Source organism: Alosa sapidissima, chromosome 17, assembly GCF_018492685.1.
Source record: "Alosa sapidissima isolate fAloSap1 chromosome 17, fAloSap1.pri, whole genome shotgun sequence".
In the NCBI taxonomy this organism is placed as follows: Eukaryota; Metazoa; Chordata; class Actinopteri; order Clupeiformes; family Clupeidae; genus Alosa; species Alosa sapidissima.
Genome location: NC_055973.1, coordinates 6,995,050 through 7,022,674, shown reverse-complemented (window position 1 = coordinate 7,022,674; position 27,625 = coordinate 6,995,050). Strand labels below are relative to the sequence as shown.

Genomic DNA, 27,625 nt, shown 5'->3' with positions numbered 1-27,625 from the left:
TTGAGCACGGTGCTGATCCGGGTGTACTCCTTGAGCCACTCCTGGTACGCCGCCTCCTCCAGGTCCACAAAGGCGAAGCAGAGCGTCCGCAGACCTGCCACAGCAGCCAGGCAGAGAAGAGAGGGATTGATGAGAGGGGGGAACGGAGGTAAAGTATGTGAAGAAGGGAGAGAGGAGAGGAGAGGAGACGGCTCACCCTCAGTGGCAAACTGCTCCAGATGAGCCACAGTCTGCTCTTTGTACTGGGACACCTCAGCTAGGCGCTCAAAGATCACATTGTCCTGAGAGAAAGAGTGAGAGAGAGAGAGAGATAGAGAGAGAGAGAGCAAGAAATAAGAGAAGAAAAGGAGGAGAAAAGAGACAGGGATGGAGGAGAAAACATGACACCATCAGTATGCAGCGTGACATCATCAGTATGCAGCGTGACATCATTGGAATGCAGCATAGCATGGAAGGCACTTGCCGTGTCATTGTGATTCTTCTCAGAGGACAAAGTTACAGTCCATGTTGAAATGTTAATTTGGGTACTAGTGTGTGTGGAGAGAGAGAGAGAGAGAGAGAGAGTGAGACTTACTGCTCCCTTGCAGTAGAGTCGTAGCTTCCCATTGGAAGTCCTCACCACCACTGACATGCGCTTGCGGTTACTGCAACAGAGAGGCCATGCGCATCACTGAGCATGCTCAGATACAAACTACGACTCGAACAGCTACAGCTCAGATGTGGCATACATCAGACCTGGGTTGTTCTGGTCAGGTACTGTCTGGTTGATCAAACTGGTTTAAATCAGCAGCAAACATGTGCCTTGTGTGTATAGTATACATATGTCTTATGGGTCTGCAACAAATCTGTGAGAACTGTTAGTGGTAGAAGCAGTAGAGAAAATGTTTACCTTGAAAACTCTAACACATTCAGGAGCTCAAAGCTCTTCTCTTTCCCCCTCTGAAACACACACACACACACACACACACACACACACACACACACACACACACACACACACACACACAAATTGACCCACATGAATGAGAAAGAACAGAAAATAGTAAACCCATACACACACATACTAAGCAAAGCCATAATGCAGACACTGACCGCTTCAATGATGACAGAGTCTGGGGTCCTAGCAGTGAAGACAAAGCCCAGGCCTTTGGCTCCTTTGACCAGAGCTCCCTCATCTACAGAATACAACACACACATTAGCAACATGTGCACAAACACACACACACACACACCATTTCCATGCTTCACACACAAAAACATACATTTATTTATAATTGTTGATGGCATAATTGGTCCATATAAGCATAATATAAACTCATAAATCCTACATGTCCTCTAATGTAAGTATTCAAGTACTATATCTAATCCTTGAGATCTGATCCTTGAGTAGATAATCTCCACTTGCAGTATCTCCTAACACCAGGTTAAGTGTAGTAACACAGAATGGCCATGTGAGGGCACTCTTTTCCACTTTCACTAAAGCATGCTGAGAACTCAGGATTGGGTCATTGGATTCGGTAAGTGTAAATGGAATTCTCTTGTGTCATCAGCCTGCTGTTTGGATGCTTATTTGGGGCCCTGTGCTGGTAGCTCGGTGTCTGTTTGCGATCTGATGCTGGTGATTGGATGTCTGTTTGGGGTTGGAGGCTGGTGATTGGGTGTCTGTTTGAGGCTGGGGCGTTTGACAGGATATCTGACCTGGTGAGGATGCCTGGTAGATGATCTGGTTTCCCTCCCGCTCAGGAACCACGGTGTGACACACAGCCATCATGGTCAAGAACTCGCAGATCTGTGGAGATGTCGGCTGGAGAGGGCACACACACACACACACACACACACACACACACACACACAGGTAAGCAGGGAAAGACAGAAAAGAAAATGAATGATAAAACGTTTCTTCGTGGTAACAGGATGGTCTGAAATAGGAGAAGAGAAGGGTCCCGTCATATTGAGGCGGGACATTAATCACTGTAGCTGGTGGGAGGGACACCTACGTGGTTCTTATCGATGTTCTGAATCAGAGTGGGGTCATCAAACTCCGTGGAGTTATTACTGCTGGAGGGCAGATGACTAGAGGAGGAAGAGATGGATGAAGAGAGGGACGGAAGAAGTAAAAAAATAGCGAGGGAGGAAAAAAGAGAAAAAAGTAGAGAGACAGACACAGAAAATGAGACATGAGAGAAAAAAGTGCTTAAGATGTAAATAAAGAACAATATATTCCATCATTAGTATGTAAATAATTTCATATATTCTGTAATTAGCATATAAAAAGAGGGAGAATTGATTAATTCTAACCTGAAGTCCTCCATAGATCGATCACATTCCAAGTCCGGAAAATGCCTGCAGCCAAATAGGCAGTTAAAAACCCACACAAGTAACAGATAGAAGATGACACATATGATTTAACAAAATGTTATGCAAGACACACAGCAACATCTAATAAACAAAGAGTGTTGTTGGCCATTATGCAACTGATATCTATATTGAGCCACTGCTGTGTCTTTTGGTGCAAGTCTTACTGCTTATTGGAACAACTGTGCTATGCAGCGCTTATAAAGTTATAGCTGCTGTATATAGTAGTTTATAAAATGAAACCAAAGACACACACACACACACACACACACACACAAATCCTCATAAATGCACACACAAATACCTACCCATATGTGATGCCAGCAATGGTGCACTTCTTGAAGTGCATGACATTACAGGTGAGCGTTCCTGTCTTATCTGAGAAGAGGTACTTCACCTGTAGAGAAATACAGATAGGAGAGGAAGAGAAAGAGAGAGAGAAAGGAAGGAAGAGAGAAAGAGAGAGAGAAAGAAAGACACAGAAAAGGTTATCTTGCTGCAGTGCACTGAGGTATCTGTATTTTGACCTTCCTTAAGAGAGTAATGAGGACAGGTGTGGTACGCTTGACAACTTCTTTACCTGTCCGAGTTCTTCATTCAGATTGGACGTTCGAGCCATAGCCGGGGTGTCTGTTTCTGCGTAATACATCTCAACATCCTAAGAAAGATACAAACAAATAAACACACAAACATGCATGGAACACGCATATAATAATATACTCACACTTTTCCACAAACATGCATGGAACACGCATAAAATAATATAATCACACGTTTCCTAAAAGGAATTTACACACATTCTCTCTGTCAATTTTGCTCTTATTCTCTTACAGTAACTAACACACTGCTTACACATAAATAAATATACATCATTATACTTCACCATACACACACACACACACACACACACACACACACACACACACATGCACACACACACATACAAAATACAAAGAGAGACTAACCCAGTTGATGAAGAGCGCCTGTGTGAACTTGACCACCTCGAGAGTGACCAGAAGACTGATGGGAATCAGGTTGTTGTAAAGAATGATGAAGGTAAGGAGGTTGTACCAGAAGTTGTACGATATGTCACCTACAAGCGCGCACACACACACACACACACACACACCCACACACACACACAAACACACACACACACAAGTGCGACAACAGAGGAGGTAAAAATAACATCATCAGTCCAGCATATAGAGACAAACATTACTAGCACTTTTCCTTTTTGCCAACCACTGCTTTAGAAAGGATTTGTTTTATATTTTTCTCAAGGAATTGAGCAATGCTCAGGCAAGCAGAGACAAATAAATGACAAAGAGCTGAAAGAACGTCTTACAAATGTCGGATCAATTACATACAGTACATAAACTAGTTATGTCTGTGTCTACCATTCAGGGAAATGAAATAGCCTGGGCCATTAGCAGAAGAGCAGAGGAGGCAACCATCAGCACAATCCTTTTGTACTGTCAACTGTTACAATGTCTCATCATTATGTAAATACAGTTGCTGTATAAGTAGCCAACTGTTACGTGTTACACAGTACAGAAGTTACTAAGAAGAGATAAGCGTCCACTCTGTAAGCACTACCATACACTACCAGTTTGCAGTAAAGGTTACATAAACTATACTTATAAGTGCTACCATATGTTAAAGGTACAGTCCGTGATTTTGGTGCAAGGCTGCTGTTATTTGACCTCAACCACTAATAAAATTACACCACTCCCTTCATTTCTCCTAATGAAATGCAGCCAAGTCAGTGGAAGGGTGCAGTCTCAGACATAACGGTTCATTCAAGACGACACAGACTACACAGAGCCCCTTCAAAGAGGCCCTGCCACGTTGGGTGTGGTGTGATGTGGCGTGGTGTGGCGTGGCGTGGCGTGGTGTGGCGTGGCATGGCGCACCTGCGCGGGAGAGGTACCAGCAGGCCTCCTCGGTGTGCTGCTTGTTCCAGATGGCGGCGCCGACCGAGCTGATGATGGCCATGACCAGCAGGATGCAGAAGAGCACGAGGATCTGCATGTTGGTCACCCGCTCCACGTTGGAGCGCTTCAGGGGCGCCTTGGTCGAGTTCTACAACAGAGAGCGAGAGGAGGAAGAGCTCACTAAAGGCCTAAGAGGCTTCTCTCGTAAGAAATATTAAACTGTTAGACTGATAAGGAGCTTTTGTTTTTCAAATCCAGGAATTAATAGGATATAAATTACTAGAGCTCTATGATAGAAATTGCACATATCATTTGACCAACTCCAGCCATGCCTGAACTAAAACGTACTAGAAAATCAAACACACATGTGTTATTGGTGTCTAAACTGCAATCAATTAATTTCTTAATAAAATCAAGCCCATTCTGAGAACCTTTCTCAACAAAAGCCTGACCCAGACCAGCACTTCACTGCAGGTGCATTCTTAAATGCACTACTTTCTCCCAAGAGAGCAGGAGAGAGAACTGAGTAATGAGTTGTTTTAGGGAGAGTAATTCTGCCCCTGCGGGGTCACTGGCCCGACCCAGAGCACGGAGGCGGCGCGCGTAAGACAACCACTATACCACGACACCTGCACTCCCTCTAATTACACCCAATGAAATGCGTGAGCAAGCTTAGCCTCTGTGCTCACACACCTGCCACGGACAAAAACAACTCCTACATGTAGCTAAAAGAAAAGCACCAAAATAACTGTTGGACATGGATTTAATCATAACATTTGTAGAGTGATTTTTCCTTCTATTTTTAAATTTGTAGAGTGATTTTTCCTTCTATTTTTAAACAACACATGAAATGAAATTAGGAAGACATTTACTATGCTGAAAAAATATTCACTATCTCAGATCCATCCTCTCTAATGTGCTGGGCCATTCCTTTCAAGTGGCCTGATTCCTCTAAGTAGTTTTCATATTTTTGTGAAAGTGATGACTCACCTGCATTAATTTAGAGTCGTGCCCGGTGTAGACTACAATACCCACAACCCATTGGGTGTTTCTGAGCTGGGCTCCACGCAACAACACCTGGTCTGGACCAAGAGGAGCTGGGCTAAAATGATAAAAAAAATATATTTATATTCTCAGCGCACTTTACAGAGCCCAGAGCCAGACCTATATATAGGATATCACACCAACCATTTATTATAATAGTTATAATATTTACAGTCTAAATCTCAACCTAATATGGTTTGCAGATTATTTCCACCATTTATTCAGAATATCTTCTTCAACATACCTATATTAGTTTTTAGTGGCTATCACTGTATTTCCACATGGACAGCATGTTGCAGTAGGCTGAATTGACAGTGTGAACTATGACTTTAAATCTGAAACAGAACAGATGTCTGTTCACCCAGGCTGTGTTTACGGAGTGTTTACAGCACGACTGATGGTAAGTGTGTAGACGTACTTCAGGTTGTCCAGGCGCAGCGTGCCGGTGAAGTCATAGAGATGCCTGTTGGGTCCCTCACACTCCAGACGGCCCGACAGAGACATCAGCTCCTCCAGGGACTGCAGTGCTGCCGTCAGGGACAGCCCCTACAGCACAACACACATGGAAGAAGATGTCAGAAGTCTCTCTCTCTCTCTCTCTCTCTCTCTCACACACACACACACACACACACACACACACACACACACACACACACACACACACACATAGTAAAGTAAAAACACACAAAAGACATGCATAATAAGGCTTGGCACACACACTGCTATGCTTGACACAGTAGCAGACCACAGTATTAACAGCAGCTACAAGTGCACAGTCAAATATGCATACATACAGACAGGTGCCCAAAAAGTACATGTCAATATGAGACTTACCTGTCGGATCTTCAGGTTAGTTTCTCCATCCAGGTTGGAGGTCTCTATGTAGCACATGGCTTGGGGCTCACTGAGGGACAAGGGACACAGTTAAGAGTTCCATCAAAATGAAGGACACAGAAGTGAATATCACTATATGACATGCATTCTCATAGCAAAACAGATCAACACGTGTAAAGCTCAAAACTGATCAGACTATCTACTATACTACTAGAATACACAAACACACTTTGCTATGCAAACATTCAAAACAACAAACACACTTCTAAACTCACACACAGACAGACAAACAAACACAGACAGACACTGTGTTGCTAACCTGGAGGACACTATGACCATGTCAGCTGGGAGATGCTGGCCATTGGTCACCTTCACTATGTCCCCAACTGCCACCTAGTGGCCAGGGACCAGCATTACGACAGCATGGAAGGAGAGAATGCATGAGAAGACGGAATTAGTGGAGGACAGCGGGGGATGACAGTGGACAGTCCACCCAGCACAGGAGTACGATGAGAAGTGAGACAGAGGTTAAAGTACCCAATACACACAGAGACAAATGAGTGCATTATAGCCAAACGTTTTGAAGAGTGGGTGCGCACATCCAAAGTAAAGTTTTTCTGCAGGTGCCAGACAATAGTATCAGACAGTAGAAAAAGTGTGGTCTGCACACTGCAACTGCTCCAAAATATAAACTTTATTAATTTAAAAGCAACGTTTCGATCAAGGGGATCGAAACGTTGCTTTTAAATTAATAAAGTTTATATTTTGGAGCAGTTGCAGTGTGCAGACCACACTTTTTCTACTGCATTATAGCCAAAGACATGACCATGTCTTTAGTGCTGAGAAGGACAAGGAGAAGGGGAACAGAGGAGAAAGCATCAGGAGTGGCTGTGTAGCTCAACCAAAGTTAGCCTTGCAGTGCAAGATGCCATGAATGCCCCATCTGCTTTCAAACGGACAAACGGACACAGCAGTGCATTAAACAAAGGTACAGTATTTGGACTGAAGCTTTAAGTTCCAACTCCATCAGACACCGGGCATGGTTCCAAAAAGTGAGTTAGCTGTCTGAACATTGTTTTAGCCGAGTTAATCCTTTTGATTGTCTCCATATGAGCACAGTGATATGCACCAGGTTTTGATGGACTTAGCACAAGCCTACCTGTTTCCATATGACTGTTTGCCAGGAGCCATTACGCAGCACTGAAAGACAATCAGTTATTATCAGTCATACAATGTCTTAAACACACACTGAGACACAGGCAAGGTACACAGACATTTATTGCACACCAACATCCACATGCGAGTGCGCACACATACACACACACACACGCACACACACACACACACACACACACACACGCACACACACGCACAGAAAGATTAATACCTGTTGTCTTTTTCTTGTTCACTGTGTTGTCTGCTTTGTGTCTCTTCTATAAACAGAATTTAAAAAAAAAAAAAACGAGTGAGTCACCTTGTACCAAGCTGCTCGCATACTCTTTGCACCTAACTAATATTATTATTACAGTATTAATGCTGGAATGATTCAAATGATGATACAAACCAAAACCTAAAATGCTTCCTTCCTTGTACTACCACTATCTCATTCAACTACACTTTGACTAGTACTTACTTCTACACTGTAATCCTCTGGTAGTAGTATTTATTATAGTAGCCTAGTATTTATTGTTATCTAATACTGTATCTCCTTTAAAATGTAGCTTGAATGCTATTCGTCATGCTTTGGATAAAAGCTTCAGCTAAATAATCTTCATTCCTCTTTATGATTAAAGCAATATCTGATTCTATTTATACACTGCCCTGTTTTAGAATCATTTGTGTCCCTAAAAGCACTATGATCCCTCCACTAATGGCATCAGACGTATCCATTTACAAATAAGTAGCCTACAATTCTCCTCAAAAGGAAGTGGGCTTGGATAAAAATCATTAACTGATGAGTGAACCAAAGATCTCGACCAGTTGATGAACCATCTTGAATTTCCCCTTGGGGATCAATAAAGTATCTATCTATCTATCTATCTATCTATCTATCTATCTATCTCTGGTGTAGCTTGGTTGCTCAGAAAGTGTGTAGTTGGTAGGGGGGCTTAAAGTAGGCTTTAAGCGTTAGCGCTAGCGTGAGCTCATTAGCGAGGATGGAGGCAAACAGAGATGATGACTCACATAGTCCTCGATGATCTCTTTGATCCCGGCCACCGTGAGGATAAAGATGAGGGGCACCAGCGTGGTGTAGCGTCCCGTGGGAGACACATCAGGGATTTGCTGCAAGAGAAAACAAAATAACACACACACTCACACAAATTGATCAGCCAATGTAAAGATCACACTCTCCGTCACATTATGATTATTCTCAGAGTATTCAGAGAGGTTCTTGAAAAGAGTCATTATGAATGTTTGTCTGTGTTCTGTTTTAAGTCAAAATTGCCTCTTATTTTCTGTGTAACAACAGATACTGTATGTGTTGACAACAGCAAAGACCACATAAGCGTTTCTGCAAGCTTCAAACTGCAGCTGTTTAAACATTGGATATTGACAATCATGTTGCGCTGCACCCATATCATGGCAGTTTGCCTGGAAGAGTTTTATTTTCAGTGTATGATGTCTGCATGGGTGTCCAGTGTCATGGTGGGTCCGCGGGAGTGCATCTTCAGGCATGAGGGGTCAGTTGAGCCCCCATGTTGCCCTGCAGCTATGACAACAATCCGGGTCAAAGTTCACCAGAGCAGGCAGACATGAACTGCTCTACAGATGCGCAGAGGCAGGGTCTCTCACTCTCAGCTCAGGGGAGAATCACAACTGCAGCACGGTTTTAAACGTCTACATATTCTGTATTAACTTTTTCAAATGAATCAAATATTTCTATTTAATATGAAACAGGAAGCAAGCATTTGGTGAAAGACGGACACAGTATAGTACTGAGATATGTTTCAAACCACACAGTATCATCAATTAGTTCACATATTAAATGTATCACAGAACTGATACTCCTTTTATTCATTTAAACATTTCAATAAAGTCCTTTCATGTTCAAGTTTGAGCATCCCATCACATAGGCCCAGGTTAAAAAAAGGAGCTTTTTCTCACCACCATCGCCTAGGGCAGTGGTTCTTAACTGGTTTGGCTTTGGGACCCACAATTTCCCATGTGTATATATATATATATATATATATTTTTTTTTTTTTTTTTTTTTTTTTAAGCGTTCAAGACAACAGATATGAGCTACATGCGAAGTGCCTGTAGGCCTATTTGTTTGGACCATGCTGAAGTTTGGCATTACATTTGTGAAGTCTTCAACTCCTGACTTCACTTTTCAAAGTAGGCTACTCGACAGGTTTGTCTTTGACAGGAGCGCTTGGTTTCCATGTGACATTTTCGTTTTGATGGTTTCATGGGCTCATGTGCCAGCAATTCACTGCTTTAAGTGAATACATATCCTACTTCAAATATTCAGCCTACTTATGTTTACCGCTAGCCTGGAGGACCAGACCCAATCTGAAGGATTAAGGGTCTGGCCACGATTAATGTAATGGCCCAACTCGAGGGGCGGCACCAACCACGCATTCACGAAAATCTCACTGCACACAATTGGATAACACTATGTGATCAATGTTAACTGACTGATTCCGGACTTCGACGCAATTGGATAACACTACGTCTGTCATCTGTTTAGCTCGCCTCTGGCCCACCTATATCAGATACACAGATATGATTGGTTCCCCGTGATGTAAGGGGCACAAGTTACGTGCATCATTACTCGTTGCCAGAGTCTCTCGCTGAGCAAATGCTTTCGCGAGAACTCTGGATTCCCAGGGTAGTTTACCGCTAAAATGATGTCGAACATGACCGGTCACATAAACATTGTCTATCTATGTCCATGGAAATGATTGACATAAGAAAAAAGTCTATCAAAGGTCCAATATTAGATCTGATAAGGTAGCAATTTAAATGAACGATTTCTTATTTTTTAACATAAGCTCCGCGACCCACCCAGAACGGTTCTGCGACCAGTTAAGAAACACTGGCCTAGGGGGTTTAGGCCTTTGGCTCTGTAAAGTGCTTTGAGATTGTAGTTTCCTCAAAACTGGACCAAGAAACACTGTAAGCAAACAAGGACAAGGATACATTGCACAAGGAGCAGAGATCATAAACCAGCACAGAGATGGACAGCAGTGGGGTGAGGAGGACACAACGAACACAGAGGAACAAGACAAAGATCTGTCTTTAAAACAGACAACATGGCCGCCGGTCTGGCTGACCAGAGCAGAGAGAGGAAACACGGCAGCGCGGCGCGGCTGAAAACATTGGGAACTGCGGTGACAACAACAACGAATGGGAGCGGCTGCTCAGGTTGCATTTAACTTTGAAACTGAGCCATCGCTGGCCCTTGATATCAGTGCCAGAGCCAGGTCAGGTTAGGTACACATCAGAGGAACAGACAGGTCTCCCTGGCTGGCTGGCTGGCTGGCTGGCTGGCTGGCTGGCTGGCTGTGTACTAGTGACGGGGCATTGGGTGGGAACAGACTGACCAGCCACTGGGAATTGTAGACAGATACAAGCATTTTCCAAATTTGACCCCTCTTCCACACTCACTCCAGCATCAGCACCAGTAGACCACAGACACCCGCACCCCATCCCCCAAAAGCAGGCTTGGCTGGGAGGAAGAGATGTTCCCTTGTGGCTGATTGTCTGTAGGCTGTCCTGGTGTGTTGGGTGGGTGTGCGGTGCGGTGCGGTGCGGTGCGGTGAGGTGTGGTGCATTGCGGAGCAGTACCTGCATCAGTGCAATGAAGAGGAAGAAGGCGTTGGCCGCCCGCCTGATCTGCTCGTACAGGAACCGCGGCAGGAAGGTGAGGATCCCATATTTGGTCGTGCTGATGGATAGAGGAGAGCGGGAGGCGTGGGGGTGGAGGAGCAAGACAAAAATAAAACAACAGAAAAAACAAATCAACAAACAAGGCTGAATTCATACAAGTGCACTCACCTTGCTCTAAAAATACACTCAATTAGACAGCACTGAATTGACCCATCCTAAAAGCAAGCACCTTGGCATTCCATTTGGCCCCTCACTAGGCATAAGCATGAAATGGGATCAATACACTGTCCATCCACACGTCTAAACTTGGACTACAGGGGGCCCCAAAAAGGGTGCTGGGACTGTTCAAGAGCCAAAGCTGTCAGTCTAGCACATGTATTGATCAAGCCCTAAGAGGCCTTGAAATAGCTAAAGTGCAGCACAGCAAGAGTGTTTTTGGGGCGACTAAAAATAAAGAGATTGCAGTAAATTAGCCATCTCCTGAGGGCTCAATGCCCAGCATTCACCTTACATTCCCAAGAGGTGTGAGTGAATGTGTGTGTGAGTGTGTGTGTGTGTGTGTATATATGTGTGTGTGTGTATGTGTGTGTGTGTGTGTGTGTGTGTGTGTGTGTGTGTGTGTATGTGTGTGTGTGTGTGTGTGTGTGCGTATGTGCATGTGCGTGTGTGTGTGTGTGTGTGTGTGTGTGTGTGTGTGTGTGTGTGTGTGTGTCTGAGATGAAACAGAAAGAAAAGGAAGGCAATGAGGACAACTATCTGTACTATGGGCCAATCTCAATGCTCTGTTTTACCCCTTCCCCTTCCCCTATCCCTTCATCTTACCCCTAGCCCTTGTCCCTCGAAACCGAGTGGCAAGACATAGGGGTGAAGAATATTCCCCTTGGAAATGAGACACCATGTACTTCCGTTACTATATGTTAATACACTGTTGGCAAGATGGTAGTATTACAGTGTAATCAGGCTTGACATTTACCACTTTGCTGTGCTTAAGGCTCTACATAGAATCAAGTTCATAGCCTCACATGCTTAACAGTGCTGCGCGCACATACACACACACACACACAAAGTCACACACAAAGTTCAGAACATGACCTGGAGTCACTGGAACCTCCCTGTGACATACATTCCCCTTGCTCAGCCTGATTCACAGATTACATGCAATACCACTGCCATCAGTCTAATCACAGAGCCAGAGATAAGACACATCATGGACTCGGGTCACCCCACACACACACAACCCACACAGGTCACCCCACCTGACCTGACCTCACCGGTACCGGGTGCACTGATTGTGCTGTGGAGGTCTTATGGGTCAGGCCCATGGTCATGGTGATCGTGTAAAAGGATAGACAAGGCACTGGATTGGGTGACACACTACTGTCCATCTTACTGTAGTAGGAGACGACTCAACTCGACTAGCAGCCAGGTGTAGGCTATGCTACATGACCGCTCCCAAACAGCAGCGGAGTCTGTTCCCAGAGTACTAATATCAGTCTTCACAAGTGGTACAGTAAATGTGTGTTAGGCTATATCAAATGACCTGGAAATATTCAATGAGTTTAATTAGCATTGCGGTGAGCCACAGCCCAGTTTAGACCAGCTCTTTCCACATGCTTCCCATATCCAGTGATATCACATTTCAGTCATATGGTGTTTGCATGATAAGGCCCTCTCAGAGTCAGGTGGAGATATCGGTAATAAATGATAAAAAAACAAATGCAAATACAAAACAAACTGTAGAAGCCTACAGAAACAAAATAACACAATGTCTCAACAATTAATGAAACTAATGCAAGTAGACAGGTGATGAAGTGCAAAATACAGTATAACACTGCACACCATCATCATCATTATCATCATCATCATCATCATCATTCCCATATTACTCACTAAAATGAATTCTGATGACTAATGGTAACATTAGGAACATAATACAAGCAGGAAGAAATGATGATACACCAAAGAGCAAAAGGCTCTGCTATGGATGACATTATGGCAGAGCCCTGGGCAGAGCCATTAGGAGACAGACAAGCAACAGCTCATATCATCCAACTCCTGAACATGGATGATGGAGAGCATAGAGAACAGCGGCCGACGAGAAAGAGATAGAGGTGTGTGCTTGTGCATGCATGCGTGTGTGTGTGTGAGTGTGTGTGTGTGTGTGTGTGTGTGTGTGTGTGTGTGTGTGTGTGTGTGTCTGTTTGTGTGTGTGTGTGTGTGTGTGTGTGTGCATACAAAATCAAGGCCAGCATCTTGAGAGCAATCAATTGCAGCTCTCTCCGTGAGGACCGGTGGGGAATGTGGTGGGGGCGAGGAGACAGGAAGACGCGAGGCAACCGAGTGGGCGAGCGCCGTCCAAACACATGTCTCCTTGACCCCACACTGACCAATCAGCAACCAAAAGCACTGTGTAACAGACCCCACCTTAATCACATCACAGAAACCAAGCCAAGCCAAAATAGGGCCTTTGGAGTGTAAAATGTAATTTCACAAACGCAATGACAAATGCTCCCAACCTGCATCAGTGTCTCTGGGGAGCCGTTTCAGCAGACAGAGCACATCCATTAGCCACTGATATCCGATCAGCTCCCCCTCCTTCTGAACAACCCTCACCAAATGACAGCAGAAGACTGTCACTGCACTGGGGTCAGTGGCTTAAAGGAAAGCTCCAGCGAATTAATTTAAAGATGCCCCCAAAGTGTAGCGCTGTACCTGCCTGGCTGCTCCAGCTGTTGGCTGCAGCAACTCAAGCCATGCAACACCGATTGTTTCGTTTTTCTTTCGTACCACAGTACTCTGTGACCTTGAGAAAACAGAGACTTGTGTGAAAAATCGCCGGAGTTCTCCTTTAATTGCCCAGCATGGAGGGTCTATCCGGGCTTGTGCATAGGCTGGGATTGGAACAAGGAGTGGAGCGCAAGCTGGACACACACATACACAAACACACACACACACACACACACACACACACACACACACACACACACATAAACACAGGAGCATGGGCTCTAAGTGCACTCGCTCAGGTCTGCCAGTGCTTCAGTGCAGAAATCAGCTTTGAAGTGTTCAGTGTTACGACTACTGTAGTAGATGGGATCAGTAATCTTCTCTCCAGGATATACACTCCTGAATGAAGGAATGGCCTTTCCCTCTGGTACTAGCAGTCTGATTAATTGTTTTCTGCTCAGTAGCTTTAACTAAAATCAGTCCCGGTGTGACAGAATTGTTCAGCTAAGGTTACTACTTTGGACCGATCACTGAGGTAATTTGACAGGAAATCCCAGTATCACAAATGAATGCTTGACTTAAATACTGGGTTAAAATGGGTATGTTGATAGTATGGTTACTAGCTGTTTGTTTTTCTTAGTTTCAGTCATAAAGACTAGGCTACCAACTCCTACTCCTTAGTGCCCCATTAACCTTGCTGAATATATTTTTTTAGGTTTTTAAGGTTTTGCCTTTATTTGATAATGAAGAGTAGGAGAGAGAGAGATGGGAAGTGAGTTCAGGAAATGACCTCTGGTCAGACAACAAGCCTGTATGCGTTACAGAACACTAGCGGCACTGCTGCACCCCAAGCCGCACTGCGTTTTGACATGACAACAATTTATCTCCACGCTTCCTTGTGCAAACTACACCAGCACTTCACATCCATTCAGATCTGGCATGAATCTAACAGGCTCCTCGCACTCAGTGGTGATTCATCATCCGAGATGTTAGTGTTTCAAAAGCATAACCCCAATTCACAAACCCATACACAAGGAGGTTCCTGAATATTCCCAGTGTGAAATTGGGAAAGAACCCCGTTGCATCTAAACAAAGCCCACAGGAACAGACAAAAGAATGGCCCTTTGTTGGCAAACAAGAAAACAAAAGCAAACCAAAAAAACAGAGAAGCATACAGATGATGTTAAAGAGGGAGGCAAGTCAAGTCCCACAGTGGATGTCATGACATCACATCATTTTTGATCATAACTGAGAGTAGCCTCATGACAAATTGAAGGGGTTGCCGCAACCAGGGCATGAATAGTCAGACATGTAAAGATTTTTAACAAGCTGGAAAGCCTGCATTGTTGTAAAATGCTACACTGTACTATGACATGCAATTCAAGGTGCCACACAGAGTTCACTCCCAGATAGCCTTATCTGACACTTCACCTTTGGTTCTTTGGCTAAACAGTGCAACTTGAGCGAGACTGTGTGTGCATTCATTAAGAAAAGTACATACACAGTGAATTTTCACTTCTGCAATGGGTTACATCAGAGTTTCTTGTTAACATGATAAGGATGAATAGGCAACAGCTTACCTGACATGGTTGTCGCAGAACTTTGTGGTCTGGGGGTGGTTGAGGAGGACAATCCTCGCTGTGGCGTCTATGGGGTCAGCCTGTGAAGTGGTCCCGGACATCTCATCGTCTGCCTTGCGGTAACCGGCGGACGAGCAAGCAGGTCCTGCACCGTTCGATTGATGGGAGAGAGGCGAGGCTAGTATGAGTGTACGTGGAAGACAAGGGGAGACATAAAGATGTGGGTTTACACTTTAGTGTGTGTGGCAATACGAACGCTTCTGTATGCTGACGCAAGCTGCCGTTCGATGTTAATGACGTTTCCCCATTCTAAACACCCCCCACCCACCCCCCCTCAACACCCGTTCGCATCCCCAACCCCGCTCTCCTTTCATTACGCTCGATGCTCCGTCACCAGTACACAACACACGCGACGCCCACGAGACCCTCTCTATAGAATGTGCTGATGGATGCACCGCGGTCAGACAAACAGAGCAAGGTTGACCACCTTTTGCGGGAAGCCTTACTCACACACCGGCATCTACAGTGTAAAGCAACACACTCCGCAATTGCAATTACACTCACCCGAGTTGCATACAGTAGACGCGTTCTGATCACATCGAACCAAATTGTAAGCCTGTGATTCGCTGATGCCCTTGTCTGTTATTAATATTCACTTTCAAATCAAACGCGCGTTAACGCACACTCCTCCATTTTTTCCATCATACATGTCTCTGAATAATGAATGGGCGAGACGAAAGAGTTTACCCAGCTGGCCTGGCAAAACAAGCACGGGCGGTGACTGATGAGGGTCCGCCGTCACTCCTCTCTCCTCACTCAATGTCTCCGTGAGCCTTGTACCCGACCACGAGGTGTGACTGGAGAGCGTTCGGTTTCAGTGTCATCGGGCCGCCTCTGGCAGAGCGAGGATGTCTTTTTATGGTCCCCTTTTTCACCGGCTCGGTAATTAACGATACTCCGCCAGACAACGGCCCTTTTCTCCCCTAGTGTTCCCTGAAGGATGGGCGCGCAGCTTATTTAAAGGGCCAGGCACACTACAAAAGTGCAGCGTCTCAGCGCCTCGCAGGTCGGTTTACTGGTTTAAATTACTCATGGAACAAGGCATCACCCGTCAGGAGATCACTTTCAGTGCTTTCGCTTCCCAGTGGTTCTTGCGCTTCTCAGAGGATATCCCAAAACACACCGCCTATTAATTCCGGTGGATATCCTAGCCTTAAGGGATGTGATTTGGAAACACGTCTAAGCACTTCGTTGACACACACTCTTGTTCTCTTGCAACTGGACAGATCATATAATAGGGAGATATAAATAATTTAAGCAATGATAACAACAAATGTTGCGGATCAAGTTACTATTTCTATGAACTCTATTCTAAACAGCTGTGGAGAACCAAAAGTATCCCTGATCACCCTCTTTGCTGAAGGCCTATAAACTATTGCCTCCAATTAATTTAACCATATTTTCCACCATGAGTGAATTGGTAATGTCACCAGAGAGGATTAAATTCAATTGTGCTGAGCCTGATAGCTTGTGGTTGATAACATTAAGACAAGCAGTATGCAGAGAAACCCTACCACAGTGCATGCAGAAACTTGAAGTGAAATAGTCCTGAGAATAGACATCAGTCACACATCAGTTGAGGTCCCTCTCTTCCTCTTGCCACTCAAACCCATACACACACACACACACACACACACACACACACACACATACAGTAAATGTACACACACCCAGCACATATGCACACATAGATATACAAATGCATGCACACACACAATATACATAGCCGTAACACAGTATGATTAATTACACAATGCACAAAAAACATCTCGGAAGGAAGCAACATGCAAAAAAGGGGAACCTGCAAGTTGTTACTTAATGCCCTTAGCACCTGATCACAGAAGACACTTTTACCCCTTTTACACACTTTCACTCCTTGTCACATTCCAGGGAATGAATATATTATTGATGTGAACCCAAATGTTAAGGGCAGAGAGTAACATTGAAAAGTCAGAGTCGTGGGAAATCCCCCCCCCCCCCCCCCCATGCCGATAACCAGTGCCCCCTAATCTCACCCCTGACAAAGTCCAAGCCATTAACCTGCAGTCGCAGCAGACCGCAGACCCCCCACCCCCACCCCTCCACGCTTCACAGCTCACTTAGAAAATAGACTATAACAACACGTCAGATTTGTAGCGCTCTGGTCCCTAATGATACCTCAAGGTGACTTCCGTCCAGCGTAGCCTACGCGATGAAGCCGGATAACACGGGCAACCTGCAAATGGAGATGGGTGACGTGACGACCGGTGCTTGTGATGTAGCCTTGCTATGAGTGAGTGAAAGCACTAACTTAACCAGCCAGACAACTCCCAAGCAATGAGCAAAGTCGAAGGGGTATGCACGACGACAGACTGCGGCAATGCTGAGTGCAAAAGCTTTTAGAAGAGGGAGCAGCATCTCCTGGTCCTACCTCTCAGCCTACTGTACCTACCCAGCGTTGTTTCTCCTCTCCTGATAAGTCAATGCTCTCTCCAAGGTATGTTCACACCAAGCTCAGCTCGGCACACCCTGATTTCGAAGGAAGGGGATCGATATGGGCCTCTCATCCCTGCTGTACCCCTCCAGCCATGGCTGATGACAGCTCTAATTTATACAAAAAACGTCAATGCCTCGGTTACTCGTCAATAGGGGGGGGGGGGGGTGGTAACTAATTCATGACACAGAGGGGTGGAATCAGCAACTCCATGGAAGACACGCAGTGCCATAGAGAGACACACACACACACACACACACACACACACACAGAACCTTTGACATCACAACTGTCCTTCATTTGTCAATTGATACAATTAATACAAATCTAAAGTTACATGTTTGCATAAAGTGGTGTACACCTTATTATATAGATTATAGGGCTGCACAATTAATCGAATTTTAATCACGATCACGATTTTGGCTTCCCACGATCAAATTTGCGTGATCGAGCGATATTTCAAATGCGTGCTCTACCCATAGAACCAACCTGGCAACCCATAGAACGCTCCGCTACAAAACAAATCAAGCGCTCCTTAAACCTGTCTGACCATGTGCCTGCATGCAGCCTACCAATGACAGCTGTTCCCTGCACTGTTCAGCCTGATGCACTGTGGACTAGTGACATTATGTTAACTATTAGTAGGCTAGTTAGACTATACAATAAACGACGATCAAAAATTAAATGTGTGGCACAGCAGAAGGCCAAGAGCTTGTCCCTCGAGGCGGATCATCCATTGTTCGAAAATATTTCTGATTTCAGGCAAGTTAAGTTAACCAAAAATATAAGCAAAGCAGGGCTCTCAACTCATACCGTGAAACACATCACATGACGTAAACCACACATGCCTTTTTTATCACGTTAACTTTTAGTCCTTGTTTGCTTCCTCCGATAGCCTACTGTAATAAGAGTTGAGCTAACGACGGGATCCGTGAATTTTATTCATGTATTTTATAAGCTACATGTGCAACCTACAATGTAATGCGTTTCAAGACACAGCCTACTCAAAACGAGTGAACAATAATGAAAATGTAGCCTACACGTCAGTGTTTTACATATCAACGAATGACTAAACCAGGGGTGTCCAAACTGCGGCCAGCCATGCACTTTAATCCGGCCCGCCGAGCATTTATTAGTTTATCATAGGCCGCTCGCTATTTTTTTCCAGCGATAGACGACGTTGTGGTTAACTTTAGGCTACTACAAACTGCTTTACACTCTTCTTAGAGAACGTTTACAATGTCAATGTCAAAACAGCTTGTCACATCGAGATACATAGTATCTCCATTGCAGCAGATCTAACTACTAGTTCATTTAATTGGGGACGCATTTGAGCGTGGGAGAGAGGGCGATGGCAACAGTAGTTCCCACTACTGACCATTTATAAACCGTGAGAGGGCACAGCCATAGGCACAGCACTAGCCATAGGCTATTTGAGTGGAGCTGGCAAAGAGTCTTAAAATGACAGTGCACCATTTATAAATGAATTAAACAGTATTAAATTAACAGTATTTCTTAAGAAATTATTTTTCTACAACAAAATTATTTTGTCATTTAAATAATACAAAACATTATTATTATTATTATTATTTGTGTGTGGCCCGCTGGCCAATTTTCAAAACCCAATGTGGCCCTTCAGTCAAAAAGTTTGGACACCCCTGGACTAAACGATTACAGTAAACTCATGAACAAGAAGCAGAGCTTAAGTGGCTAATGGGGAGCGTTGGGAGGATTCCCGGTGGGCCGTTAACGTTTTCCCAAATATTAACAAAGTAGCACGCACAAAACATTTGTTTGGAAGTTTGGAAGTCGCAGTCAAATCTATATTTGCAGTAATTTAGGGGAGTAAATGTGAGGGGAAGAATTTGGGTGAGCCAGATAGCAAGTCCAATATGTTTAGGGAAAAAATATTTTTGTCACTAAAATTAATTAATAATCGTGATAAATAATCGTGATCTCAATATTGATCAAAATAATCGTGATTATCATTTTGGCCATAATCGTGCAGCCCTAATAGATTATATGATTTTAAATCAATTGATCCCTTGTACTACCTTCTACCCAACAAATGCAGCCTATCCTCACCCCGGGGCAGAGGCACAATGACTTAATGGTCTTAGCTAATTAGCTGCTGTCCTGGGCCTGTAAAATAGACCTGAACAGATCCCGGGCTCATCCAAGTCTATTATATCATCGATGTCTTTGCTCCTCTCTTTATGCATGCATAAAATACATGACATGTAAATGCACACACTTTCAGTTGGAGCAAACTGGATTTTGAACTTTACTCATAATGATCACAAATTCATGATGGTGATGTAACCTAGGACGCTGAGCTGCCTTGCACATAACCGAGTTGTACGTCCTGACAGGGAAGACGAAAATAGCTCCACACAAGATTTCGGATAATAGGCTCCTAACAGCACCTAAGGTCTCATACGTTATATCCTTCATCTGCTGGTGAACATTGTATCTTTCCACATATAACCAATTACGGTTTGATTTATTAGCTTTACAGTAATTACTTACTCTGCCAATCTAGATCTTTGGGTACTTACTCTGCCAATCTAGATATTTGGGTTGACGTACGTGCAGTTGAAGGTTATGGCCACGTCTCTCTCACTCGTATTGTTTTGCCCATGAATAACTCAAGGTTCTATTCCATTGAGCTAGGCCAAAGGAAAATAGCCAGTTTAGCAGAGCTCAGGTGTCCTTTATCAGACAGACAAACAGGCCATGAAAAACAAAAGCAGACGCTGGATTCCTCCGTACCATTAATTATTCATCTGCTTCATCACACCGCGTGACTCATGATTCTACTCACCCAAAAAAAACTCTCAAAAAAAAACTCACAAAAAACTGCTCAATTAACAGAGATACTCTTCAATACAACACACTCGGCAGTATACCCACCACTGCTGCTCTCGTGACGTTTCCATGCATGCATAACTGTAAAGAATCCCCTTTGCCTGCTTACTTCCTTGATTTATAGAACTGGAAAATCCACCCATATTTACCTTAGCTACATTACCACATAAACACAGAAGCCTCCTCATCTACAGGTCAGTTATAGCCATAAGCACATATACTACTCATGTGTAATATGCACACATGTATAAGGGGGTGAGTGGAGGGTCATGTGTGTGGCACTGATGACCCGCTGACATATGGGTGGTTGGGGGGGGTTGTTGGGTGTGCCAGCCTGCTGGACCACAGCATGGTGTTCAGTGCCAGGCTTTCACTGCTCCTCCGTGTCTGAGGTCTGCTGAATTATACATGACCCCTCCTCCATCATGCATAATTCATCCCCTCGCCTATGGCATATCAGGGTGCTTATTACACCGCTCTACACGGACAATTCATGCAGGCCGCTCCCCTTCTCCGATGGCATAAAATATCAGTGCCCGTCACTCAGCGCCTGTGACAACACGCTAATTGGCAGGAACATCTGGAGGGGATCGCATGGCAGCATTGAGTTCTCGTCATGGGATTAGCTGCACAACAATAATAACAGTAACCCTAGGAGCGCCGTTGCAGACAGCCATAGACAGTGAAAGGAAAGGAAAGGAAAGTTTGGCAGAGTGTAGGAAGTGATGAAACACATACGCTCTCTCTCTCTGTACTGTTGTGACTGTATGTAGACACAACACTAGAGAGCAAGCAAAGTACCTTGCAGTCACAAGGAGCCATGAAAAACACTAAATCATCATTCACCAGCATAATCCTAAACAACAAATGCGGAACAAATGCACAGACAAGCAGAGCAACGGAAGGTGAAAAGAGACGAGCCTCCTTGGTTCTCATTGGCTGACGCTGTGCCACCCACACTAAAGCAGTTCCAGAGAAATGCCCGCACTTTGCGGCCAGTAAAAGCGTTACCTACGGACCCTCGCCGCAACATCATCCTACCCCTCACGGCCATGCTGCTCCTGTTGCCAAGGTGACCCACAGGTCAACGTTGACCCTCAGGGTCTGCTCGAGTGGGGCAAGCGGGACGAGTGCGTTGCAGTTGTCATGGCGATGGCGCGGTACGCGAGGAGTGAAAGCCTCTTAGAGCCCACAGTGACCACCAGTGTTAATCTGCGCTCTGTCGTCTCGGCAACTTCACCTTGCTTCTAATCCACTTCCCAACTAATCCTGCAGGTGAGGCCACATGCACACACACACACACACACACACACACACACACACACACACACACACACACACACGAACACACACACACACACACACACTCTCTGCTATGCTTCCCCCCAGCCAACAAGAAATATGCACACACATGCTGAAGCAGATATCCACCATGCATCCCACGACATCCTCTATGACACACATACACACACACACACACACACACGCTGTGAGGATCCCACATTCTAACACAGGCTGTCAAAGTCCCAGCACCACGTCATGTCCTCAAGTGCAAGCATGCATTTTGGTCCGTGCCTAAAATGCATGCATGCAATAAGCAAGTGTTTTTGTGGGTAGAGAGAAGGACAGACACCAAGGTTGTAGAAGAGAGAAATAAAGAAAAGTACATGACAAACAGAGTCCTTCATGTGTGGAGGGCATCTGGCTCTGTCTATAGAAATGTGTATTTCCAAGCTAGCATGTAAATCTACAACCCCGTTTCCAAAAAAGTTGGGATGTATAATGTCAAGTTAAAAAGTAAATAAATACATAGTGCAATAATTTGCAAATCATGTAAACCCTATATTGACTTGAGAATTGTGCAAAGACAACATATCAATTGTTGAAACAGTAGTAAATATTGTTTTTTGGAAATATATGTTGAATTTGATGCCCGCAATACGTCAGGGACAAATTACCACTGTGTTCCTTCAGAGGTAATTAAAGGCACCCTTAACAAGATTTGCTTTCGGGCTCCCCCCTCTATTTGAGAAGCACAACAATAAACAAAATATGCGTCTTTTTCAACAAAGTATGAACACAACTCCTGGGGGGGGGGGGGGGGGTTCAATTTCAATTTATGTTAAGGTCTAAAAACTATTAAGGATGCCTTTAAACAACAGTTTCTAAATGTTTGGGAACTGAGGAAACCAATTACTGGAGTTTTGAGAATTAAATGTTGGGCCCGGGGCCAGATAAAATGGTTGCATTTCCGGCCTAGATAAGACAGATGCATTTCTGGATTATGTCTAAATATGGTTTCTTCTTTGCATGGTAGAGTTTTAACCAGCATTTGTGGATGGAGCATCAAACTGTGTTCATAGACATTGTTTATTAACTTTCCTGAGCTAATAAAATAATTTTCTTTACAGAAGCAGGTCTGTTTTTTAATGCAGTGCCATCTCAGACCACAAAGATTACAGGTATCCAATATTGTTTTTCAGCCCTGTCCCTTATTTACAAAGATTGTCCTGGACTGAATTCTATGAATTTAATAATATTATGTACTATAGGTGATGAAATTTCCAAATTCTTTATAATTTCACGCTGAGAAGCATTATTTTTATATTGTTATATTATTTACCCACAGAGGTTTCCACAGAGCGATGAATTCCTCTGCATCTTTACTTCTGAGAGACTCTCTTTCCCTCTTATTCCCAATCATGGGGCCACTCTTTTTAAAGATGCTGCAGACATCAAATCAGACATCATTCAAAATTATGATATATTTTTCATGATATAGTACATTTTGTCAGATTCAACATTTGATATGTTGTCTATGTCTCTCTTTTGTAACTAAATATAGGTTTACCGATTTGAAGATGATCACATTCTGCTTTTATTTGTATAACACAGCATCCCAACTTTTTTGGAAACTGGGCTGTATGTATACCCATTTGTGAAGGCACTTGTGTGTGTGTGTGAGAACGCATGTGCTTGTGTGTGTGCATGTGTGCAGATATTTCAAAGTAAATGTGAACCTCTATGTGTGCCCATTGCATATCAATCAGTGTGTGTATGCATGTAAGTAAATGTGGATCTTTGCTAACCTTGCTTTGTATGTCTGCAAATGTATACATTTCCAAACCGCCTTATATGTTCATGCCAGTTTTCATTTGTATGTATGTATGTAATGTATGTACAGTATGTATGTATGTATGTATGTATGTGTGTGTGTATGTGTGTATGTATCCATATGCATACACTGGCCTACCAATGCAGAGGACTCTGCACTATAGAGAGGAGAGGAAGGGGACCAAGCTAGAGTAGGGTAGGGTGGGGTGGGGAAAAGTGGGTCAGGCTGGGGGTCAGGCAGATGAGCGTCATGCACCAGGCTCTCCACAAGCAGCGGCAGCAGCAGCAGGGACACGGCATGGGCAGCATCAGAGGCAGCAGTAGCAGTAGCAGTGGTCTGCTGGTCAGGAGAGACACTCACTTTTGTCAAACGTGTCGACCAGACGGGAGCGCATGGTGGAGCCCGTGGCCGTGGGCTGGTCCGGGGTCAGGGGCTGGCTCGGGAGCCCGTGCTGGGGGGACTCCTGGCTAAGAGGGGTCAACACTAACTGCTCTGGGGAGGCGAGACCAGACCGGACCACACGCCAGCCGCGGGAGAGAACAACACACACATACACATACAGACATGAATACACACGTACACGTACACACACACACACACACACACACACACACACACACACACACACACACACACACACATACAAAGACAGTACAGTCAATAGAGATAGGAGGGGATGGGGGAGAGGAGAGGAGAGGGAGGAGAGGAGAGGAGAGGAGAGGAGAAGAGGTGGCAAAAACACAGCTCTAGATGAGTTATTGGAGACTAGTGTGAGGGAAAGTGTGTGTGTGTGTGTGTGTGTGTGTGTGTGTGTGTGTGATCTGAGATGAAACAGAAAGAAAAGGTGTGTGTGCGTGTATGTGTGTGTGTGTGTGCATGCAGTGCACAGTCTCTCCTTTAATCAGTGGTGTCTCATTTGAGACAGACCAAAGACAATCAAAACCAATAGAAGATACACAACTGTCAATCATTGTCCGACTGACAGCTCATCTCAAGAACCGATGTGCCTGGATTGATATGGAGGAAACAGAAAACGAGCAGTGGGCTGACACACCATCAAAATACAAATCTATGTGAAGACAAAATTCCATGCAATAGGATTTTTCTGTTCCTTCAAATGCTTACATGTTGTCTATCTTCTCCTGTCTGAACCTTTAGTTTTCAATGCTTACAGTTAAACTTTTAGCATTGACAAGTCTGCCCCCATGTGGCAATTTAAAGTAAATGCATTTTACCAGGTCTTCATTTGTATAGGCCCTACTCCCTATGGCAACTACTGGCTACCATATTAAAAATAAGTTCAAAAATATTAGTTGTAGATTCCAGAAGTATCCATTTAAGGCGAACTCCTTCTCATACATCCTATCTAAGATGTACTCCAGTCTGTCTCTCTCTCACACACACACACACAATCAAATTCAATGCTAACCTGACGGTAAGTAGCCTATAAAAGCTGCCTAGATAACAGACGTAGATATGCACCTTTATAGTAATGTCCCTCAACTGGATTGAAATATTTGGTTTCATCATGCTATAAGCCAGTACATATTCTCAGGACCAGGGCCTGTTCAACATATCCTTTTCCCGCTGTCTCCTTTTTACATATGGGCCATATAGAAAAGTCTGAGGGCCATAGGAGACAGCTGTCACTGATGTGTGAGGGCATGTTACATAAGTACTTAAGGAAATGGGGGCAGGGGTAAGAGTGGATTACTGAAGAGTTTTCTGCCAGAAGATTGCGAGGGCGGGCGGTATTGGTCCTGCCAGCAGTCAAGTGATCTTTGGTCAAGCTCTCCAACAAGTTATCAGCGTCCCATAAGACACTGCAGTAAAAGTTAGTTAGCTAATGATAAGGTCTAGATTGTATGGTACTCTGCAGGGTTGGCGCGTGAGTGACAGTCATGCAATCAGTGCTACTCACTTGGGAGTTGGTCTCCTTTGGTCTGTTGGTGAGGCCAGCATTATAAACCCACTACTCGCTCTCTTGCTGTCCTATTTTGCTACTGGATGGCTGTCCATTTGCACTCACTACTTCCCTACAATATGGCCCGGCGCTATTTCTGGAACAAGCTGGGGGCCATCAGGCGACAAAAACTCTCTCGCTATACAATCACTTGCTTTAAACCCACAATGCATTTGTAACGCTCGCGTAACAGATACGCGTTCGCGCGAGCACGTGCGCCTCACTCACACGGGCTTTACAATCCACCCAAAGCCAACGAAATAAACACTCATGCGCGGGTCTTCTGCCAAAACGCCTCAGCAATCTCCCCAAATGCGACCTCCTCGTTGTAATCCTCGCTCTGTTAGTACACCGTCATCCTATTTCAGTCAGCCATCGCTTCTTGCACCCCCCACCCTACGATGCCAAGTCAACCTCGCTGTGCGACAGTATGAAGCCCGAGGGAGGAAATTGTGTAGCCAAGCGTAGCGTTTCTCAGTGTACGCCTGGATACCTGAGCGAGGCAAAGCAATAGACTCGAGAGCGCATAGTGACGCATTCCTTTCTTTCTCTGGCTATCTCCCGTTTTGCAGGCTATAAAAAGACCGCACTGAATTTCGTAACTCAAATTCACATTCTGAGCACGTTTAATGGCAACCCATACAGTCCCATGCTGGATGTGAGATGGGGACGCAGCATTACCTCAACAGGTGAACGAGCATTCTCAGGATGGGTTTAGAAAACGAGAGCGCTTTACAAAGTCACGTGACCTTTAAGTCATGTCATCATCAGTATTGGGTATCGGACGTCTGCCTAGCTGTAATTTATGCGAATTTACCCAAAGCCTGGAACCTCATCTACTGCCTGCGTAACTCGAATATATGCAATGCACGCTGCGGCTTATCTGTAAAAAAATACATGACACCATACATGTATAGGCTTCAAATCAGTGGTTCTGGTATTAAATGCGCCATCGTTTAATCACCGACCAACAACTAAACCCGATCCTAGTCAGGGCAACAGACCTAGTGATGAAATGCTGAATTGACAAGACATCGACTATAATCTCGTCGTCTATTCAAACGGTTGTGACAGATCATGATGCGAAGCGGCAAGCACGGGCCGTGCCGCATACCAAGTAAAAACAATTTCGCCCGATTCCATCAAGGACGAATGTACTACATCCTGGCCATACAAACAAACAATTTCGACAAAGACCATAAAGCACTGTGAATAATGTATCCCGTCAAATTGGATATCACTGACAGGCTTCACCGACCGTTGGCACACTGCTGGTGCCGCTGATGTCATGCCTTACCTCCCTCGCTGTGGATCTTCTTCGATCGCCTGTTAAAATACATCCTGCGTGGTTCTGTGTAGGGCTCGGACAGGGAGACCGATATGATGGCATAGCTCGTAGCTCAGCGACACAGCAGGGGAATGCGGGCCGGACGAAAGGCTGCGGTCTCCGGGAGACGGTGCATAGTCGGAGACGTTGGGTCACCCTCGGTAGCGCGCAATGTTGAGCGTGAGCGCGCCTCTGGCGACTAGAGTGATCCATCGCATTACTCGCGTGAATCCCTTCCATAGGCGGATGTTTATCCCGTCATCCTATCAGTGCAAGTACATCTCTATCAGTTCGGTTTACAGGAACACAATTAAACACACCCTGGAAACCGCGTGTGCATATTAAATACAATAAAATAAAAAATCCACAGGCCTATAGTTAAATGTAGGCCTATAATATAGCAAAAGCTGCACAAATGTACCAGGGCCCAGATTTCATGTCATACATATTTGTGGGCAGAGAACTCAAAGCAAAACAAAAAGCACTGTGTCAATAATGGATTATTCTTG

At 44.6% G+C, this 27,625-nt stretch overlaps 1 protein-coding gene across 13 annotated transcripts in view; it reads right to left on the bottom strand.

Annotated features, from left to right (window-relative positions):
* Positions 1 to 27,426, bottom strand: part of atp8a2 (ATPase phospholipid transporting 8A2) — a 65,078-nt gene extending 37,652 nt beyond the window's left edge. Inside the window, exons 1-23 of one of the 13 annotated variants that reach the window (XM_042067589.1) lie at positions 27,087 to 27,426; positions 24,187 to 24,318; positions 15,311 to 15,488; positions 10,962 to 11,061; positions 8,355 to 8,453; positions 7,558 to 7,603; positions 7,330 to 7,370; positions 6,490 to 6,563; positions 6,171 to 6,240; positions 5,755 to 5,882; positions 5,283 to 5,394; positions 4,272 to 4,440; positions 3,321 to 3,448; positions 2,936 to 3,013; positions 2,664 to 2,752; positions 2,299 to 2,343; positions 1,998 to 2,073; positions 1,699 to 1,804; positions 1,093 to 1,175; positions 890 to 939; positions 575 to 644; positions 197 to 281; positions 1 to 94 (exon numbers count right to left, since the gene is read on the bottom strand). The exon at positions 1 to 94 is cut by the window's left edge and continues 46 nt beyond it. In XM_042067589.1, the coding sequence (XP_041923523.1) occupies positions 1 to 94; positions 197 to 281; positions 575 to 644; positions 890 to 939; positions 1,093 to 1,175; positions 1,699 to 1,804; positions 1,998 to 2,073; positions 2,299 to 2,343; positions 2,664 to 2,752; positions 2,936 to 3,013; positions 3,321 to 3,448; positions 4,272 to 4,440; positions 5,283 to 5,394; positions 5,755 to 5,882; positions 6,171 to 6,240; positions 6,490 to 6,563; positions 7,330 to 7,370; positions 7,558 to 7,603; positions 8,355 to 8,453; positions 10,962 to 11,061; positions 15,311 to 15,488; positions 24,187 to 24,318; positions 27,087 to 27,129 (2,096 nt within the window). In that variant the 5' untranslated portion in view covers positions 27,130 to 27,426. Of the gene's footprint in view, positions 95 to 196; positions 282 to 574; positions 645 to 889; positions 940 to 1,092; positions 1,176 to 1,698; positions 1,805 to 1,997; positions 2,074 to 2,298; positions 2,344 to 2,663; positions 2,753 to 2,935; positions 3,014 to 3,320; positions 3,449 to 4,271; positions 4,441 to 5,282; positions 5,395 to 5,754; positions 5,883 to 6,170; positions 6,241 to 6,489; positions 6,564 to 7,329; positions 7,371 to 7,557; positions 7,604 to 8,354; positions 8,454 to 10,961; positions 11,062 to 15,310; positions 15,489 to 16,057; positions 16,696 to 17,801; positions 17,954 to 20,401; positions 20,775 to 21,722; positions 21,781 to 24,186; positions 24,319 to 25,747; positions 26,148 to 27,086 lie in introns of those variants that run through there. The other 12 variants (XM_042067583.1, XM_042067584.1, XM_042067585.1 and 9 more) reach the window with 12 other exon arrangements.
* Between the last annotated feature and the right edge of the window lie 199 nt (positions 27,427 to 27,625).